At 37.9% G+C, this 22440-nt stretch overlaps 1 protein-coding gene across 1 annotated transcript in view; it reads right to left on the bottom strand.

Moving 5' to 3' along the window:
- The window catches only part of LOC118880314 (regulator of G-protein signaling protein-like), a 97962-nt gene that overhangs the window by 11366 nt on the left and 64156 nt on the right, over positions 1–22440 (bottom strand). Inside the window, 5 exon segments of the mRNA XM_036823968.1 lie at positions 2154–2283; positions 4479–4593; positions 5021–5138; positions 7150–7343; positions 15974–16079. Coding sequence (XP_036679863.1) covers positions 2154–2283; positions 4479–4593; positions 5021–5138; positions 7150–7343; positions 15974–16079 — 663 coding nt within the window.

Genomic DNA, 22440 nt, shown 5'->3' with positions numbered 1-22440 from the left:
AAAGCACTTTAAATGTAAGGCATAAATAGGTTATAAGTAAGGGAATGAAAAAAGGTATTCATGCTAACACTAACAAAAAGAGAGCTGGAGTGGCTGTTTCAGATAAATGTACTATATCTGAAAGTACATTTCAGATAAAAGAATATTCCCCCAGGATGAAGAAGGTCCTTTCATAATGATAAATGGGTCAATTAATTGAAGGACATGACAATCCTGGAAAATGTTAATTATAGTAATAGAAAGAAGACCACTGGTCAAGTAGATCTCCAGTTGAGCTGCAGTAGTACATTTGTTGTTGGTTCTCATGCAAAGCTGGGGATGTGGAAAGTCAAAGGAGGGTAAAATTGGACTTCCCACCATTCTGGGGCATAAAGGTTTGAGTTGATTTTATTTAAAAGAAGAAACAAAAGAACTCTTCTTAAATCCTAAATGTTTGGTTGTGAAGCAATTCATAAAACTTACATACAAAAAATTTTGTTTGTTAAAGTGAGAGTTGGAACAACACAAAAATCATCAAGGGAGATGAGATTTGTTACTATCAACCCCTCCAGGTTTATCTCAGGCACTTTCTCCATCTTATTAACCTCTAGTCCAACTTGCCTGATTGCAGTTCTTAAATTGCACCATCCTCTTTCTTGTTTTAGGATTCTATATAGACCTAGAAGTTGCTCCCCTCCTATTTTGCCTACCTAACTTGCTCATTTCTGAAAACTCAATTTTATGTCATTTTCTGGAAGAAGTCTTCCCTTACCCTCTTCCTTGACTAATTAGGGGCTCTCTGCAGTTATCACTGGGATCACTCATCACAATTCTATAAAAATAGCAAGAATACTGGCTAACACTTTTATGGCACTTACTATTGCCAAGAACAGTTCTAAGATGCTTTATATGTATTAAGACAATTCTCACAACAACCCTATGCAACAGGCACAATTATTATTTCCATTCTACAGATGAGGCACAAAGTCACTTATGCAGGATCCTCCAGTTAGAAACTGGCAGATTCACATCCAGGCAATTTGGCTCCAACATCTGTGACTCCATTTTCTGTCTTGCCCTCAGAAATGTAGGTCTCATGAGAGCAGATCATATGCTGCATAGTTATTACTGTATCTCCAGCACCTGGCAAAGTGCCTGCCACACACTGTATTCTCGAAAAGTGCCTTGAACAAACAAATGAACGAATGAATGAAGTAGTTGAATAAATCTATACTATGGAAAAACAACATAAGGAGGTAGTTTTGTAAAATGTGAGATCTCAAAGTGCTTGAGACTGATCATTATCTACATTTTATGGCTCCTTGAACAGAATGCACTGGGCTCACATCCTTTCTAGGTGGGACTGCTGGACTTGGCTTTGCACCCAGGACCTGGAGTTCTTGCTAGACCCCAGGCTAACACAAGCATTGAAACCAAACAGAACACTGCGAGGCCTTCCTAGGGACAGACACCGCCCTCCACCCCATGTTCCCTTCCTCTTGTTTGTAGAAAAGCTTTAGCATCCTAGGCCTTCCCTGAGTTCCAAAGAACAAATTTAATCAGAGAAGTGACAAAATGCAGAAACAAAGGAAAAGAATCAAGCAAGATAAAATAATAGTAGTTTATCCATACAACAAAGTCAAGGACTTTTTGTTCTTCTTCAAGGGCTATAGATAATATTCTGGGCCATATCCTTGAGTTGTTTTACAGACACTAAACCCTCCACCAGGTGAAAGAAGTTAACTGCATGCTGACCACCAGCACGTAGATCCCAGACCAGTTGGAACCAGAAGGTTGATGATGTTGACTCCAATTACCTCACTATCAACCAATCAGAAGAATGTCCATGAGCTGATCAGGTACCCTGCGACCCTCTCCCTCACCTTGCCTTTAAAAATCCTTCCCTGAAAGCCAATGGGAGTTCAGGTCTTTTGAGCATGAGCTGCCCATTCTCCTTGTTTGCTCTATATTGGATGCCTTGCAACAAAGGCTGTACTTTCCTTCACCACAACACAGTGTCAGTAGACTGGCTGTACCACAGGTAGGTGAGAGGGCGCAGGTTTGGTTCCTTAACAGCATGACACAAAGCAGTAAGCTCTGTAGCTTCTTACCTGGGTTAACCCCTGTAGCTAAAATATCAACAGGGAAGAGGAGTAAATAGAGAATTGACTTACTTTCCTTGTTATTGTGTACTTCCAGGTGAAGATAGTCTTCAAACTCCCGGCGCTTTTGGGGATTAGACATAAATCTGCGGTACTTACAAAATCTCTTGATAAAGCTGATCATCTTCAGCCAGCCTCTTTTCTGGGGAAAGAGGAAGGAGTATGACATATCCATTAGCATAGCCTGCTCTTCACTGAGAGTCTACTATGTGCCAGAAACTTGACATTCATTACATTTAATCCTCACAACATCTCTTTTAAAAAGAATAAATTTTAGCTCCAATTTAAAGGTGAGGAAACTCAGGTCAAAGAACTTGTATAATCTTCCCCAGAATAAGGGGTTGGTAAGTGGAAGATTCTGGCTTCACCCAGGCATGGCTTGGGCCATTGGCAATGCTCTTTCTACCATAGTCTTTCTACAGTGAAGATTTGAGATGCCATGATTGGGAGAGAGCGTGTGAGAGCTAAGAACAGAAAGAAACAGAGGACAGAGATAAGCATGACTCACAGGAAGGGAATAATGGCTCAGGCAGATTTTGAAATGTTGAGGAAATAAGGAAATGAGTAAACAATTTCTAAGCATTATAAAAGAAAAATATAATTACATGCACACACTCATACACCCCCCCCCCCGCCACACACACAGGGACACACAAAAATGCATGTTATGTTTCTTCATCTGTTTCTTAATAGATACCCAGTGATCATTCTCCAGTTTATTTACCCCTTGATAAACTGATACTTAGAGCCAGAAAGATCTAGTTGATCAACTAGTTCAATTGTCTCATTCTATAGAGAGGGAACCTTAGTGTAAGCATGGCTTTAGAGAGCCAGTGGTAAAGCACAAAAACCACTGGATTTAGTATCAGAAGCTTTGAGTCTGGAGCCTAGCTTCACCTTAACTGGGTAATTTGGATCAACTTTCTTAACCTATGTCTCAATGTCTCCATGTGGAAGGTAGAAACAACAGCCTTCAGGGTTATGGTGAAGGTTAGTGATAATATATGTAAATCACTATGTGCAGTGCTTGGCACAAAGTAGGCACTAAGTACATGCTGAATCCTTTTTATACTTTCTTAATTAAGAGCAACTGGAAGACCTGAAATTAAAACGAAGCATCCTGATGCGGGGTGCAGTATTCTTTTTATTCTCCCACATCATCATTCATGGTACCCTGACATAGAGCTGATCCATATATGGAGGAAAGGAAAAAGAGAAAGGAGGGAGCAGCACATTTTCATATCTGGGGTATTGTGTCAGTGGGCATAGGCGTTATTTTTTTTCACTATTCTAATATAATTGTTTTTATTTCACGTAGTGCGTATATAATTTTATAATGTTGTGATTATAAAAATACAATTTGGGGATCTGCTGGGTTTAAACAAATTTTTTCTCACGTCTTTTTTTTAAATTGAATGAAAGATTCTTTAAAGTCTATAGTGCTTTACAATTTTCAGAAGTCTCACACACATGATGTCATATAATCCCATAATAACACTTTCCCCCCCCCCACCCCTATATTGCCCCTGGTAACCATTAGCTTGTTCTCTATATCTGTGAGTGGCACAGGCATTATTTTCAGAGATACTTTAGCATGATCTTTAGAGTCAGATAGAGCTGGGCTCATATCTTTCTGTTGACCAATTCTACAACACATTGAGCAAGTGATTATTTAAGAGGAGCATGTATTTTTTTTCTCAAACCATATGAAGAGATTTTGCTGATAACATTCCTGTCTCCTCTTTCTTTTCTTCTTCTCTCCTCCCATGAGAGAAAGAATGAGTTAGATAATTGATGAGTTTGGAAGAAGGAAATGGGCATGCTTTGCTCTTTAGACTTTTGCATTCTCTCTGGGAGCTGCTTATCTGCAGACACCTATGCTCAGGCCTGCCCTTTGTCATGTTGTAAGGGGTTCACCCAGGTAAGTGGAGGCCTAATTGTTCCTCTATGTCAGTGACTGCACATGGAGGTAAGTAAGGGTGCAGAGAGGATTATCAAACCCACTTGGCTTCATAGCCAATCCATGTCCTCCAAACTAGTTTTCAGCAGTAAAAAAACCCTGACATTTTGATCTCCATGTGACCAGGCCCTGTGCCTATCACTCAATTAGTTCTAATCACAGATAGTGAAGACAGGGATTTCCTTAAATTCTCACTGCAACAATTCCTCTGAGCCTCAGATTCCTCCTTTGTAAATGGGGATTTGAAAGCCTATCCCAAAGAGTAGTTGTTTTAGTGAATAAATAAGCTAACGGTGAAACATTTTGTGTGGTCAACAATGCCGCGGCAGTGGTTTCCTTGTCCACAATATCTTGTCTTCACCAACTTCCTCACTGACCTGGGATTCCTGCAGGTAAGTTGCTGTCTTTGAGGGTTTCCTGGGCGAAGCTAGTGGTATTTCAGTTTCCTTCTCCAGAGGATGAGGTGGAAAGAGATCTTGGTAATCTTTAAACCTGCCAGCAGGAGACCAAGACTATCAAAGAAGGCAAAAACCTGGCACATAAAAGGTAACAATCCAGGAAAAAGTATCACAGCCTTTGGAGGAAGGGAGATTTGGGGAATGGTGCGATACTCAAAAATACTCTTCTTACCATTCCAATCCTTTGCCCATGTCAACCTGTTCTTCCTGATCAATACTGTAGTGTTCCTTGCTCAGGCAGGTGAACAGAAATGTGTGTGTGTGTGTGTGTGTGTGTGTGTTTGTGTGTGTGTGTGTGTGTGCAGGTAGGCAGGTAGGTAAGAGGGTTCAGGATAAGTTTGGCTTTTCTTTTGCAGGGAAGCTCTGGCAATGAACCATGAGTGTGGATTAGAGACCAACGTGGCTTTCAGAAGCCAATGAGCAGCTCCAGGGAAAAACCGCCTTCACCCAGCAACACTCACCACTTTTCTTCCAGAGATTTCATGACATAGCCCTGGAGCATTAACAATGTTGTTATGCTGACATGATGCATGCGAGAGACTTCTTTGATAATAGGGGCATCACACTGCAGCATTTCTTCTAAAAAATGCAAGAGAGAGAAGAAAATTCATCATTTTCTTGTGTACCATTTCTGAGTTAACTGGGGGTGTTTTTCATCTTAGGGCCTTACAGTTCCTTATTCCCAATCTGCCTAGACTCAGCTCTCCAAAATTTGTTTGAAAATCTCAAAAGCACATTTGCAATGTTATGTGTAAGCATACTTGTAGAGCAAATACTGTCCTAGTTTAGTTCCATTAGAATTTCAAAGATAAGTGCTTAAGGGGAAAGAAATGTTTAAAGGACTTCATTTCTGCAGTTAGTTTGAAGTTTTCAGTTTAGGAAGAGAGCAGAAGAATAAAGGATTCAAGTTAAATGGCTGAGGCAGAGGGAAATCCAAGATTACCAATAGGTCTTCTGAGGGCAATATGATCCTTCAGGTGTTCAAAGACTACTGTGTTCATTAATGAGACTTAAAAACTTATCGAGGACAGGATCTGCATACTCTTCTTTCACTTCTAGCTCATTCAAAATGATGCACAGAACTTGATATCCTGAGACTCAACAAATAAATATTACTTACAAGTAAAGACTTGTCAATTTTACCTCTTTTTCTACTTTCATAAAGTTTATAACCTTATCTTGGTTTACCACAAGCAAAACAAACACACACACAACCTATCTGTTCATCTGTGCCAAAATAGGAGGCTTTATCTTCATTGTTTTGCAATAAGTTTTGTTTACCTCCAGGATGGGATCATGCTCACCCCCTTTTGTTTTCCTCTAGAATTATAGATCAGTATTTTACTTGCAACTTCTTCTGGACAAGATGAATTTACATGGGTCAGATTTACCCTCCCGCCTTAGGCAAGAAAATAAGACAAAACCTATCAAACATTTTCAGGGAGACAGTTCTCCTTTTCGGTACTTTTCAGTACTCTTTACAACCCATAGATGGTGGACACTCCAGCTTTGCATGCTGCTAACTCTTGCTTTTGTATTTAACTACAGTCTACGTGATCTGAGCATCAAATGACTTGAGTCTGAATTCAAGTTCCACCAACTGGACATGTTAGTTAACTTCTCTGTGTTTTACCTTCCTCATTAGTAAAATGGAGTTGTTTATCCCTACCTTTTAAGGATTAAATAAAATCCTATTTTCAGGATTGAATAAAGTTAAATGAGAGGATGTATTTCACATATTAAGTGCAAGTGTCTTGCACTTGGCTTCTTTTACTAGTAGTATTATATTTTGGATTTATTATTGTAGTATTATTTTAGTTTTTCTACAACAGTTTTCTTAATTATTATAAAAAACTAAATACTAACACATGTTGAGAATTTAAATAAAACTCCTGCTTCAGGATTATTAGCACATTCTGATTTTAACCAACCAGCCATTCTGTCTTTTCAACATTATACTTCAGAATGGTTACATATAAAAGAACAAGAAGACATACAGGTTTTTTAAACCATGCTTCTTTCTTTAAGTTCTCCTTTTTTTCTTTAAGAAAAAGAATGATAAATTTGATTTTTTTTCTTTTTTGAAATACTGTATGTTATCAGTTATGTGTGGAATCTAAAAAATAAAATGAATGAATATAACAAAACATAAACAGACTCACAGATGTAGAGAACAAACTAGTGGTTACCAGTGGGGAGAGGGAGGGGGGGTGGGGCAAGATAGGAGTAGGGGATGAAGAGATATGAACTAGGCATAAAATAAACAAGATACAAGGATATATTGTATAGCACAGGGAATATACCCTATATCTTATACTAAGTTTAAATAGAGTATAATCTATAAAAATACAGAATCACTATGTTCTGCATCTGAAACTAATATAATGTTTATTAACTATACTTCAGTTTTAAAAAAAGGATTTATTAATCTTCTCTGCTTTCACTGTCCCTCTTGATATTTGTCTCAATACTGCCCCATGTGGACGCTGCTTTCTTCTGCTCTCTCAGGGAGAGAGCAGGCTCTTTCCTAAACTCTTCTCCTAAGATTCCAAAGGGGAAGGAAACATTATCAGGAGAGGAGAATGCATACCAGGAGAGTTTTTGCCGTGGAAGAAAGTCTTGATCATGTCTTCAAAGAGAGACTTGTAAATCTTTTCATTTGTCTCAACGCTGATCTTCTTTATGGCTACCAGGAATTGCAATGGGCTTTCAGCCTTCCGTTTTCTGAGGAACTCCCTGAAGAACTCTAAGTGCTGTGTATTTAGGAGGACTTCTGTCAAGTTTCTGGAAGACAAGAAAGCATCATTGGTGGAGAGAAAGGGATGGTGACTCTGGATTCTGCTCCAGTTAGGGAATGGGAAATGGCACCTCCCAGGCTGTGAAGCCTTTAACCGTGATTGAAGAGTGGGGTGAATGAATTGGTTACTCTCCTTATTTCCTTGAAGATTAACTTCTATGTACCCATCGTAAGCTTGGTGTAATCATTTGACAACTCCAGTGGAAGAAGAAAAGAGGTATTTTAAAGGGGACAATTTTTTTTTCCTAAGGAAACCTTCTTTTTACATTATGGATTCATTGGCAGTCATTTCAGTGAAGCAGAGCATGAGTGATCAGCAGTTATTGACCAGTATTTCTAAATTTCCATTGCTGATTTCTTCTTTCACTGTTCTTTACATACAGGTGTCCCTAATGTTTCAACTCAATCCTCTTTACTTTTGCCTTATGATTTTTTCCTGCTGGGTAATCTCTGCATTCTCTGTGGTTTCAGTTTTCATTCATAGGAGGAAGTGGTTTCAATTTTCATTGATACGGTGAAACTATATCTCTAGTTTCTGTGAGCTCCACTTCAAACTTTCAGCTGCCCATTGAACCTCATCATTATGTCACTGTCATTGTTTAAACCTCTCTATACAAATGCACAAGTTGTCCAAATTGTTCTTCCTCCATTACATACCTATCTCATTAAGAATGATGTTAGCTATAGGTTTTTTATACATGCCCCTTTTAAGGATGAAATGATTCCCTTCTAATTTTATTGAGAATATTTATCATAACTTGGTGCTGGATTTTGTAAAATGCTTTTAATTCATCAATTGAGATAATCATGTGACGTTATCCCCCTTATTTTATTAATATGGCACATTGTATTAATTTATTTTCAGATGTTTAAATCAACCTTGCATTCCTGGAATAAATCCCACTTGGTCATGCTACATAATCCTTTTTATATGTGGTTGAATTTGGTTTGCTAATATTTTGTTGAGAATTTTTATATCTAGGTTTGAGAGGGATATTGGTCTGTAGTTTTCTTATGATAACTTTGGCTTTGAGATCAGGATAATACTTGCTGGCCTCATAAAACAAGTTAGCAAGTATTCCTTTTTCCCCTATTTCCTCAAAGAGTTCATAGACTATTGGTATTATTTACCCTTTAAATATTTCATACGTTTCTCCAGTGAAGCCATCTGCATCTAGATTTTTATCTGTGAGATTTTAAATTATGAATTCAGTTTCTTCTCTTGTTTTAGAGATTTACTCACATTTTCTAATTCTTGAGTCAATTTCAGAAATTTGGATATTTCTAGAAATTTCTCTATTTCATCTAATTGTCTAAGTTACTCCTTGCATTTTCTTATAAACTTGTTAATTTCTGTAGGGTCAGTCGTCCTCTCTTTTGATCCAGATTTTGGAGATCTGTGTCATCTCACTTTCCCCCCTTTGTCAGTATAGCTAATGGTTTATCAATTTTGTTGATCTTTACAAAAACCTACTTGTGCCTGGATTTTCTCTATTTTTTCTCTTTATTTTATTGATTTCCATCTAATATTTATTATTTACTTCCTTCTACTTCTCTTGAGTTTAGTTTGAAAGTATCATCTCACCACCTTTAATCTCCATTTTTTCTTTTTTATTGAAGTATAGTTGATTTACAATATTATATTAGTTTCAGGTGTACAACATAGTGATTCAATATTTTTATAGATTATACTCCATAAAATTTAAAAAGTTATTAAAAAATAATAGCTATATTTCTCTGTGATGTCCAATATATCCTTGTTGCTTTTTTATTTTATACATAGTAGTTTGTATCTCTTAATCCCCTAGCCCTATCATGTCCCTTCCCCCTTCCCTCTCTCCACCGATAACCACTAGTTGGATCTCTACATCTGTGAGTCTGTTTCTGTTTTGTTATATTCATTCATTTGCTTTATTTTTTAGATTCTACATATAAGTGAGAATGTAGAGTACTTGTTTTGTCTGTCTGACTTATTTCACTAAGCATAATACCCTCTAGGTACAGCACATTGTTGCAAATGGCAGAATTTCATTCTTTTTTAGGGCTGAGTAACATTCCACTGTATATGTATTTACCACAAATTCTTTATCCATTCATCTGTTAATGGACACTTAAAAATGCTTGATATAATTTCTAGCCTCTTAAATTTGTTGAGACTTCCTTTGTGGCCTAGCATGTGATCTATCCTGGAGAACATTTCAGGTGCACTTGAAAAGAATGTGTATTCTGTTGTTTTTGGATGAAATGTCCTGTTGATACCTGTAAAGTCCAATGGCCTAATGTATCATTTAAGACCACTATTTCTTTATTGATTTTATGTCAGATGATCTGTTCATTGATGTAAGTGAGGTGTTAAATGTTCCCTATTATTTTTTAAAATTAATTAATTAATTTGGCTGTGTCGGGTCTTAGTTGCAGCCCATGGGATCTTCATTGCAGCACGCGGGATATTTCATTGCAGTGAGCAGGGTCTTTGTTGTGGCACGCAGGCTTCTCTTTAGTTGTGGTGCATGGGCTCCACAGCACTCAGCCTCAGTAGTTGCGGCGTGCGGTCTCTCTAGTTGTTGCGTGCAGGCTCCAGAGTGTGCGGGCTCAATAATTGTGGCACGTGGGCCTAGTTGCCCTGCAGTATGTGGGATCTGATTTCCCTGACCAGGGCTCGAATCTGTGTCCCCTGCATTGGAAGGCAGATTCTTAACCACTCTGCCACCAGGGAAGTCCCTCCTATTATTATTGTATTGTCAATTTTTTCCTTTATGTCTGTTAATATTTGCTTTATATATTGAGCTATTCCTGTATTAGGTGCATATATGTTAAAGGGTGTTATATCTTCTTCTTGTATTCATTCCTTTATTGTTATATAATGCCCTTCTTTGTCTTGGGTATAGGCTTTAAAAAAAAATTCTATTTTGTCTGATGTGAATATTGCTACTCCCACTTTCTTGTTGTTTCCATTTGCATGAAATATTTATTTTTTCCATCCTCTCACTTTTAGTCTGTGTGTGTCTTTAGCTCTGAAATGAGTCTCTTGTAAGCAGCATTTATATGGATCTTTTTTTCCTCCAATCGGCCACACCATGTCTTTCAATAGAAGCATTTAGTCCATTGATATTTAAAGTGACTATTGATAGGTATATATTTATTGCCATTTTATTACTTATTTTCTGGTTGTTTTTGTAGCTCTTCTCTGTTCTTTTCTTCTTTTAGTTTCTTCCCTTGTGGTTTGATGTTTTTCTTTAGTGGTATGCTTGTGTTCCTCTCTCTAGTTTTTGTGTATCTATTTTAGGTTTTTGATTTGTTGTTACCATGGGATTCATATATGTTTCCTTAGAACTATTTCTACTTTTAGACAGGTAGTCCTTTAAGTTCAAACACATTCTAAAAGATCTACATCTTTTACTCTCCCACATTTTATATTTTTACTGTCATAATTTACATCTTTATGTGTGTCCCTTACTGATATTGTAGTTCTAGTTGATTTTACAAATTTTTGTCTATTAATATTTGTAATAGCTTATTTAAGTGGTAGATCATCAGTCTTTACTATATAGCTGCCTTTACTAAAAGGATTTTTCCTTTTCTCTAGATACTTACTTCTTGTTATAGCCTTTTCTTTTCCACTTAGAGAGATGCTTTAATGTTTCTTTTAGGGCAGGTTTAGTATAAACAAACTCTTTCAGTTTTTAGTACTAATGAACTCTTTTAGTTTTGTCTGAAAATTCCTTTATCTCTCCTTCAATTCTAAATGTTAATCTTGCTGGTAGAGTATCCTAGGTTGCAGGTTTTTCCCTTTCAGCACTTTGAATATGTCATGCTACTCCCTTCTGTCCTGCAAAATTTCTGCAGAAAAATAGGCTGATAGCCTTAATGGGGTTCCCTTGTATATGACTGTTTGTTTTTCTCTTGCTGCCTTTAGAATTCTCTTTATCTTTAACTTTTTCCATTTTAAGTATGATTTGTCTTGGTATGGGTCTGTTTGGGTTTATCTTGTTTGGGACCCTCTGTGCTTCCTGCACCTGAATATCTGTTTCCTTCCTCAGGTTTGGGAATTTTAGAGCCATGATTTCATCAAATACATTTTTGACCCCCTTCTCTCTCCTCTTTCTGTGACCCCTATAATGCAAATGTTGGTACACTTGATTGTGTCTCAGAGTTCCCTTAACTGTTCTTATTTTTTAAAATTTATTTTTCTTTTTGCTCTTCTGATTGGGTGACTTCTGTTATTCCATCCTCCAGATCGCTTATGAGTTCTTCTGTACCACCTAGTTTGCTGTTCATTCCTTATAGTGTGTTTATTTCAGTTATTGTATTCTTCAGTTCTGACTAGTTCTTTATATTTTCTAGTTCCTTGTTAAAATAATCACTGTGTTCATCTATTGTTTTCCCTAATTTAGTTAGCATTCTGTTCCTAATGCTTTGAACTCTATCTGGTAAATTTTTCATTTCTGTATGATTAGCTGTTTTTTCAGGGGGTTTGTCTTGCTCTTTCAATTGAAACAAATTCCTCTATCTTCTCATTTTGCTTAGCTTTCTCTCTCTCTACAAAATTAGGTGAACAGTTACCTATTAGAGCCTTGAAGGGCTGTCCTTGTTTGGGAGTGTCCCTATACAGTCTGCATGTGCCCAGTGGCTTTGGTGGGAGCACTGGATCTGATGTGAACATAATTTATGTCTTTCTTCAGGGTTTATTGGGAGCTATCACCTTGGTATGAGGTGGGGCTAGAGATGAAAGGGCTAGGTCCAGAGTCAGGTGTGAGTCAGGGCTGCTACTATGCTCAGTGGCCACCACCACCCTGTCAGGAGCAGAGGTGAGTTCCACGTTGCTGGAGCAGAAGTCCTGATGGTCAGGTCTGAATCGGGTCCACTCCCTTTAAGTGTGTGCTGTCCTTCCTCCCAGCACTGGTATCTTTATTTAGAGGAAATCAATGCTGGAGAAAGATGGGCTGGTGCAGGCACTTGGGTGGGCTGTGGCAGGCACTTGGGTGGGCTGTGGCAATCTGGCTTCCATCCGAGACCAGACAGCTTCTGATGCACTGCCTGTGTAAGTGCCAGTAATGGCTGCCCCTGTCCTGCCCAGCCATTTCTCCGAGTCTGAGCTGCCTGTGTGGCAAACAGCCGAACTCTCTCCTCGGTCATGGCAGCCCTTGCCCCAGTGTGGAATTGTGTTTTGAAGCAAGTGAGACCAGTGCAGTCACTCAGCTCAGGCTGGGGTGTGTGCCCAGGAAGTTGTGGGAAATCAGCCAGCAACCTGTACAGTTTCAATTCACCCTCTCTGCCCTGTTTTGGGAGTAAGCAAACATGCGCATGTTCCTCACCAGCAGAGTCCAGGCTCCCCAAAGCCCTCCTGTTAGTATCACTGGCCCTCCAACCAGCCAAGGGGACTTGTCTTCCCAGGGTCAGAGCCCAGGGCTGGGGTGCCCAATATGCGGCTTGAACTGGGAGGATCTCCACCTGTGTAATCCCCTGCCTCTTCTGAGTCTCCTCCCAGGGCCTGTGCTTCTCTTGCCTTCCTACTCAATTCCATGTGGATCTTTCTTACAGCTTTAGTTGTACAGGGGTCTTTCTGCCAGTGTCCAGTTAGTTTTCCGTGAGGATTGTTCCACATGTAGGTGTATTTCTGATGTGTTCATAAGGGAAGGTGAGTTTTGCATCCTCCTACTCTGCCATCTTGATCTCTCTCCTACTCTCCATTGCTTCTGATGTGAATTAAATTTTAAGCTGGTTGTAGTTCGTTGAATGATATCATTTTTATCTTGCAGCATTTTTTTTCTGTTTATCTTTCAACAGTTTGACTATGATGTGTCTAGGTGTGGATGGATCTCTTTGAATTTATCCTACATGGAGTTCATTAAGCTTCTTGTATGTCCTGATTAGGGTGTTTTATTCAAATTTGGGAAGTATTTAACTATTAGATATTAAAAATTTTTTTCTGCTTTTTTATCTCTCTTCCCTCTCTTGCTGTGGCTCCCATTATTTGTATGTTGGGGTGCTTGATGGTGTCTCCTAGGTCTCTGAGATTCTGTTTTTGCTCATGTTTCTGTATTCTTTTTTTTTATTAGAGTGGATAATGTCTGTGGACCTATTTTCAAGCTCACTGATTCTTCTGCCAAATCAAATCTGCTGTTGATTTGTTCTAGTGATTTTTTTTTTCCATTTCAGTTATTGTAGTTTTCAACTATAGATATTTATTTGGTTCTATTTTATAATTTCTATCTTATTGATATTTTCTATTTGATTACTCATTGTCATTATATTTTCCTTTAGTTCTTTAAACATGTTTTCTTTTAGTTCACTGAACATATTGCTTGGAAGTCTTTCTTATTCCAATATCTGAATCACCTCAGGCACAGTTTCTATTGACTGCTTTTTTCCCTCTGTGTATAAGCCATAATTTCCAGTGGGTCTTGTTTTTTTTTTTTTTTTTGAGGGATGGGGTATGTCTCATAATTATTTTAAGTAAAATTTTTTGAGTTTACAGAGTTCTGAAATTTTTTGATAGGTTTGTTTAGTTTTATCATTGATTTTCTGGGGAGACAATTTGTGAAGTTCTTACTCCACCATTCCAGAAGTTTGTCTCTTCCTTGTCAGTGTTTTTAAAAGCTGTAACTTCTTTTCCACTTCTATTGCCACTGTTTACTTCAGGCCTTTAATATTACTTGTCCAACCAACAGCAACAAACTTCCAAATATTCTGCCTTCAATCTTCAAGTCTTTGACCCTTTATACTATCATTGCTATTTCTGCCACAGTAATATTTTAAAAATACATATAATAGGTATCTCTGTTACCCCTGTCCAACAAACCCCAGTGAATCCTTATTGCCATTTAATAAATACAAATTCTTTAATAATTCACTCAAGACTTTCTTTCAGTTATTTAGTCTCAATCTAGCTTTCTAATCTTATGTTTTATGTCCCTTCACCCTATGCTTTCTGTGCTTTAATACCACTGGTATTTTCAAGTCTTTGAATATTATTTTCATATTTATGAGTTTATATCTTTGTGTGATTTCTTCAGCTTAGAAAATACCCACAAAATACTCCCATTGCTTTGTAATTAAATTTCTACATGCAGTTCAGGGCCCCTTCTGATACTGTAATTTTCCTAATCCTCACTTAAAACTTCCTTCTCTTTCCACTATGCTCTCATAGTAATTTTCCAATACTTTATCCTAATATTTTAAGGTTACTTTTGTATTTTACTTAGTTATGTATTAGAGTAACGACAAGGACTATGTCTTAGTTTTTGTATCATTAGTAACTACAGAGTGTCTGGGACATAGTATATGATCAAAAACTGTATATTACATTAAATGAGGGCTAGGGACAAGGATTAAGAGATTTGCAACTGTGGTATCCCTGAGCCATTCTGTTGTGGTCTTAAGTGAAGGCATGAAACTGGACTACATGACCTTGTATATTCTCTCTAGAATGTAATGATCTTGTGAATATATGATTTAGAAAAGACTTCTGTGATACTCATGCTCAACTAAATTGGAAAATAGGTATTTCTGTAGACATAGAGGAGAGTGGTGAATAATACAAATTGGAACAGCAAAAGGAATAAATGATTGAATTTCAGGGAATAATTTCAGTTCCTTAAAGGGATAAATGATTGCCCTTCAGGGAATAATTTTAGTTCCTTGAAGGAGAGGAAGCTCCATCTAGAGTATTTAGAAGAGACAGAGGACTTATAACACTTAATGAATGTTATCAGTAAATGAAAGCATACTTCTGGAAGCTTTATCTATGCACAATATTCTGCCAGTGACATTGACTTCCAAACTGGTATGTGCTAATATATCTCTATCATCTATAAGAGGACTTTTTATATAGCCAGAGTCATTAAAAGATAATACTGAATTAAAAAAATAAGTGGCTGAATGAATGACATGGATTATAAGAAAAATATAGTCAAGTCGAAAAGGTGGAAAACATACCTAAAAAATAAAGAGCAGTAAAAAATAGTGCATGGTAATTCTTGGTGCTGTATTTTGGGGGTTTAGTATTTCAGAGGAGATGGAAGTCATAGCAGATATAAAATTGAAGAACTTTTTATGTAGAGTTGGAACTTGTGCTAAGGTAAGTGGAAAGAAAAGTGAGTGGGCACTCCTGAAGGAAGGGGCCACAGAGTTGTTGTCTAGCCATGGGAACTTACCAGTGGCTGACTCTAAGACTGATTATAAGGGGGAGAGACAAGAAGTAAGGAGCCAGTAAGGAGACTACTACAGCAGTATGCAATCCAGAAAAACACAAATAGCAAGGACATATGTACAAAGATGTTTCTTGGGGTAACATTCATAGCAATGAAAAGTTAAAGATAATATAAATGTCCATTATAAATATATAGTTAAATAAACCATGCAACATCCATACTGTGGAAGAAGGTAGACCTATTCATACTGACATGAAAGGATAGCTATGATAGTTTATTGAGTTTTAAAAAGTTAAAAAAATGAAAATTAACAAAATAAAAAGTTATTGTATAATATATATTGCATGGTGCCAATTTTAGAAAATAAATAATGATTTAAAACACAAAGTGTGCCTGTGCATGTACGTATGATTAAGGAGAGCTTGTGCCTGGATGTGTTGCTGTGGCCAGATCCTATGTCTTACCTGGGTCTTATCAAAGGCTTCCTTACATTAGTCCTTTTAAAGAATGACATTCTCCTATGTGAGGGAGAAATCTTCCTTGGTTCTCTGACAATTTCTACTGTAAAATCTAAAAAAAATTACAAAATTGGGGAACACCATGTTATAAAGAACCTTGCAGACATTAAGAAGGAACAAAGTAGTGAGGACATTTATCATACACTGAGTGCATGTAGAAAAACCACAGTCCCCATAACTGTTGCCATCTCAGGCCATTAGTGTGAGAAGAGACTTAGGGATGATTTCTACCCCTAACACTAATATCAGTCCAGACGGTGTTTCTAAGTCTTCTGGCCATTAGACACAGAGCCTACCTTCCTCAGAAGACTGCTGAGACCAAGCAGTCCTTCTCGTTTGAACTCCAAATGTCATCCCTCCCCCAGTCAGCCATGTTTTACTAGACCGTACTCCGTATGACATTCAGTCTCCCTTGGCACGTCTGCTGTCCCATCCTAAACCCTTCCACTTGCCCTCTGGAACTCCTACTTTGCAATCAGCAAACACTCACAAATTCTTGACCTCTTTATTAAGAGTTAGTTCCCTCCATCTTCTTGCTTTAACTGAAACATTCTCTTATCTGAGGACACTCCTTCAACCGGAAGCTTCTCAAGTGGTATTCTATCACACCATACAGAATTTAGCATGGGTGTCTGGCTCCCTATTGTCATTTAGAAACCATTATTTCAAAAATACCTGAAAACATTACTATCGAAGAATAGTAGATTCCAAGGATCTCAGTATTAGAAGAGCCCTTTGAGGTTAATATTGTAGAAGAATATATAGACTATCAACTCATTATGGGCAGGGATAATATTACTCATCCTACCACCCCAAATTAGAACATGGCATAGTTTATCCTTTAAAATATTTATTAACTAGAATGTACCCCACAGGAAATTTTTGTGTGGTTTGGTAACACTTTTAATGACAACATACAAAAATGACTGAAAACAATAGAAAAATATACTCAATCTAAATAAATCCAATTGAATCCAAACAGTGGAAAATTAGATATAAGAAAACAAAACAAAACAAAACAAAAAATAAAACAAAAAACCCCCAAACATCTCCCAATACAAAATACCTAGAAATTTCTGCATAAACACACACACACACTTTTACATTCATAAGTGTGTAAGAAATTAAGACAAAACAAAATAAAAACATAGAGATTAGAAAAAAGGGAATGTTAAAAACCAGAAACATAAGCTGACACCAATGATTTAGTTGTCTTAGAGGCATTTGCAGTGCTAAAGCCACAGTAGGACAGAAGACAAGGCCATAGACCTTTAGAAAATGGGCAAAAAACCTTTTAGTATTGCTTTTACTCTTGGGGCATTTGATAACTATGACAATTTCTACTGAGAAATTTAGCAAAGCTTTGGCAGACTTTCAGGGCAGAAGGGGACAAAAAACTGCAAAACAGCAAAGGAGAGGAGACTCTGTTAAACACCCCAGGATTTCAATTGGGACCCCAAGGAGTAAGGGAAACCAGAAATAGCTCATCCATCAAAAGGAATGAAAGCTAGCTTTGAACCAACTCAGTCCCTAGGTGGATTAAGGTTACTAGTTCAGTGTATGCCCGAAGTAAAATAAAATCCTCTCTAGAGTAAAATAATATCACCCAGAGAGAGCCTCAAATCATCTCTACAAATTTATATCAAAAATGGTCACAAATAAAGCAGAAATAATAAGCTACTTAAAAAAATTTGACCAAAAACCAAGGGGAGAAAATATGACATTTGACATACAGACACATATGGATATATCCAATAGACATAGGAAATCCAAATGTAGACTTTAAAATTACTATTATCAATATACTTGAAGGAATTAAAAGAGAAGAAAAATATCAATGTAGACTGAACATCACAAAAAAGAAAAAAATGAAAATTCTAAAAATAAAAAGTTTAATGATGAAAATTAAGAAAATTAAGAAAAATAGTTCGGGAATTCCCTTGGCACAGTGGTTAAGAACCCGCCTGCCAATGCATGGGACACGGGTTCGTTCCCTGGTCTGGGAAGATCCCACATGCCACAGAGCAACTAAGCCCATGCGCCACGACTACTGAGCCTACATGCTAGAGCCCGCGAACCACAACTACTGAAGCCCTCGAGCCTAGAGCTCATGCTCTGCAACAAGAGAAGCTACTGCAATGAGAAGCCCGCACACTGCAACGGGTAGTAGCTCCCACTCGCCACAACTAGAGAAAGCCCGTGCACAGCAACGAACACCCAATGCAGCCAAATAAATAAATAAGTTAATTAATTAATTAATTAAAAAATAAAAGAATAAAAGGTTTAATAAGAAACTACACTGCTGAAGTGAGAATTGTTGAACTAGGAGTTAGATCAAAATAAAATATCCAGATTGAAACATATAGAAAAATAATATGAAAAATACAGAGAATAGCATATAAGACATATGATTAAAATGTCAAAAATATATGTAGTAAGATTATTAGAAGGAGGGAAGAGATCAAATATTTGAAGAGATAATAACTGAAATTAAAACTGACAAACGACATCAAGTTGGAACCACAAGAAGTCCTAAAGCCACAAATAGCATAAATACTTAGGCACATCACAGTAAAATTGCACAAAGGCAAAGGCAAAGACAAAGACAAATAAGGGGGTGGGAAAAAAGAAACACTTCCTTCTACTAACTAATGTGAGTGAAGACTGAAGGCTGACTCCTCCAGATGAACTAAGAAAGCCAAGAGACAACGGAATAATAGCTTCAAAGTGCTGAAAGAAAATAACTACAAGAATTCTACATCCAGAGACTATGTTCTTCAAAAATAAAATAAAAATAAAGACATTTTTTATTAACACTAAAGGAAATAAAACAGGGTGTTCATTAGGCAGAAAAAATAATAAGTCTGGATGGCAGCTTAGAGGAGCAGAAAGCAATGAAAAAGAAAAAAATAGTAAATATGTGAGTAAGCCTAAGTTAATATTGATTTATAAAATAATAACACATATGCAGTAAAAGTACTAATTTGCATTAAACTTTAATGTAACAAGGATGCATTTTGAAATCATAGAGTAGCCACTAGAAGAAGAAGAAAACATGTAAAAGTAACATACAAACAGAAAGAACATAGAATTATTAACAACAACAACAGAAAAAACCCAAGCCCTTAGAATTGAAAAGAAAGCCAAAAGCAGAGAAAAAGGACCAAACAGCAGAAGGAACAAGTAGAAAATGGTAAGGCAGAATTTAAAACTTAAAATAGGAGAAATTATAGTAAATGTAACTGGACTAACTACTTCAATTAAAATGCAACTGTCAAATTGGACTTAACAAAAGTAAACAAATACAAAAAATGATTCTGCTTAAAAGAGGCTCACCTTAAATATAAACAAGAAGGTATTAAAAAGTAAAAGAATGGAAAATGATGTAACAAGCAAACACTAGCCAGAAATAAAGGTGATAACTACAAAAAAAATCAAAGTAGACCATAAAGTATGGAGCATTACCAGAGATAATTACTCCACCAGGAAGCTATAACAACTCCAAAATTTGCTTACATCTAGTGGTATAGCCTCAAATAACAAGAAGGAAAAATTGAAAGTCTTTTTCCACGTTCTCAACAACACTTGTTATTTCTTGTAAACTCTGAACAGCAAAGGAAGCCATCAACAAAATGAAAAAGCAATCTACTGAATGGGAGAAAATATTTGCAAATCATATATCTAATAAGGGGCTAATATCTACAATATATAAAGAACTCATACAACTCAACAGCAAAAAAACCCACAAACAACCTGATTAAAGAATGGGCAGAAGATCTGAATAGAAAATTTCCAAAAAAGACATACGTATGGACAACAGGTACATGAAAAGATGCTTAACATCATTAATCCTCAAGGAAATGTGAATCAAAAGCCATAATATCATCTCACACCTGTTAGAATGGCTACTAACCAAAAGACAAGAGATAACAAGTGTTGGTAAGGATATGGAGAAAAGAAAACCTTTGTGCACTGTTGGTGGAAATGTAAGTTGGTGCAGCCACTATAGAAAACAGTACTGTATGGAGGTTTCTCAAAAAATTAAAAATAGAACTACCACATGATCCAGCAATTCCACTCTAAATATTGACCCAAAGAAAATGAAACCCTAACTCAAGGAGGTATATGCACTCCCATGTTCATTGTAGCATTTCACAGCATTACTTACAATAGTTAAGATATGGAAACAACCTAAGGGTCCATTGATGGATAAGGAACATGTAAGATAGATATATATATGGACAATGGAATGTTACTCAGCCATAAAGAAGAATGAAATAATTCCATTTGCAGCAACATGGATGGACCTTAATACTTATATTAAGTGAAGTGAGTCAGACAGAGAAAGACAAATATCATATACTGCCCTCAGCTGGAAGAGAAGGTGCTTCACTCAGGGAAATGCCTCTTCCACAGGAAGCAGCAGGACCAGCCAACATAAGCTTGGCATACGCTACGAGAAGATGTATGAGATTGATGCTGAGGGTGCTGGATCAAAGGGGATAAAATATAAAGTTGGTTAAGGGAGAGTTGATCAATATGGGCACATGCTTCCAGGATTTAGGGTTTCAGAGCCTGGCAAGGATCTGGGAGTTAGTACAATGTTGCTAGGCTGGTTCTTCGAAGTTTGGGTAAAACAATGGCCCACACTAGTAGACACTCCAGTGGCCAAAGAGGTAAATAAATGGCTCAGGAAGACATCAAAAGACTCATAGAACTGAGCATGCTACAGAGGATAAATTACATAATGTCCCCAAATCCAGCAGTCAACAATGTTCCACAGAGGTCCCAGAGAGCAATCCTTTTACTAAAGGAAAGAAAAAAGCGCTGTTGAGAGCAAACTAGCATCACTGAGAAGCTTAATGGTGACTTTCTGTGATGAAAAAAATAGCCATTTTGAGTTGCTGTCTTGGCATTTTGCAGTATGACAATCCTGCCCACACCCAGAGCTTGGATTCTTTAAATAAGGATCGGAGCTTAAAATAAGACAGATAAGATATAATAATAAGATAAAATAATCCTTATTCCTTAAATAAGGATCGGAGCTTAGGTTTCCTGCCTTGCTTTTCTTGAGGCACCTTTTTAAGTGACCACTTGGAGTTGAGCCAAGAAAAATTAGTGACTGCAGCTCCAACCTCCTTACCCTGCTTGCTCTCTCTCTGCCTGATCATATGTGACTTGGGACAGTACTACCTTTCCCCTGGCTCACTGTGCCCCCGTTTGGGGACTTGTAAGAAATTAACCAGTAAGTAGTAAACTTTACTTTCTTTGTGTGAGTGTATTGAACCTGCATCTTCAATCTAAACAGCTCTGGGGTTTTCACTTCCCCAAAGTGGGAGCTTGGGTGTCCAGGGAGCTGCCTGCCAACCCCATGTGCGTGGCTTGTGCCTTGTCATTCAGCGGGTCATATCCTTAACACACTATCTCTGGGTTTTCCAACACAATTGGTGACAAGAATGGGACGGTGGACATAGTTTGAACTCTCATAGCATGGCTTTTAGCTACAACTGGCTGACTAACTTCCTCTTCCAGCTGCCCAGTCTCTGGGAGGGAACCACTGCTGGCTGGCGGTCTGCGGCGACGCTTTGTGCTGCTGGGTATGCTGTTGCTGGGTGTTACTGTGGATCCCCACCCTAAATTGTTGGTGGTGTGAAAAGTCAGACTCCCCATTAGACTGGGTATGGGGTCTGGAAGTGATTGGCTATATTATATGTGAAAGTCCTGGCACTGAGGCAAGATGAGCTAACTGGGATGGTAGGTCTCTGCTTCTTTCCCTCAGGCAAGGACCAGGGTATGGACTAGCAGGTCCTGGAAGGCCAGGAGAGTTCCCCTAGATTAGCGCTGGAAGGGGAGACTGGCTGCTGGACCTACTGCATCAGTAGTTGAGACTAGGGTCTTGAGCTTGGAGAGCCTGCTCTAACCCCTGACAGAGGAAACTCTACCAGGGGCATCATGGCACCCCAGGTGGGCAAACACTGGTGAAGCAAGTGCCTCCTATGTTGCTGCATTCCTTGCTGCTGTCCCAAATCGTCCCTTGGCCCCGTGGGATATCAGGAAGCCCACCCCTCGTGTGGTGCAGCAAAACAGATTTTGGCTAAACATGGGACCCCCAAGTACATGGTACCAGTGCCTCGCATGTCCCCAGAAGAGGTCAAAAACTACCAGATGCTTGTAAGACCCCCTGCTCAAATGGCTTGGGCCTTACTGAGTGAAGTGGTATATCAACACGCCTAATCACTGGTGCTTGGTGCTTGGGAGATTTCCTAATACATTAGCTAACATTGCTGATGTTATTGGGAGGAGGTGAACCCCGATCCCTTGGAGGATGATTGGGACACCCTAGTAGGGGAGGTGGCAGCATAGGAGTTGGGGAAGAGACAACCTCCTCCCCAGGTGTTCCCCATCACTATCCA

This window comes from Balaenoptera musculus, chromosome 1 (genome assembly GCF_009873245.2).
Source record: "Balaenoptera musculus isolate JJ_BM4_2016_0621 chromosome 1, mBalMus1.pri.v3, whole genome shotgun sequence".
Taxonomy (NCBI): domain Eukaryota; kingdom Metazoa; phylum Chordata; class Mammalia; order Artiodactyla; family Balaenopteridae; genus Balaenoptera; species Balaenoptera musculus.
The sequence above is the reverse complement of the archived record's forward strand: the minus strand, read 5'-3'. Positions and strand labels throughout refer to the sequence as shown.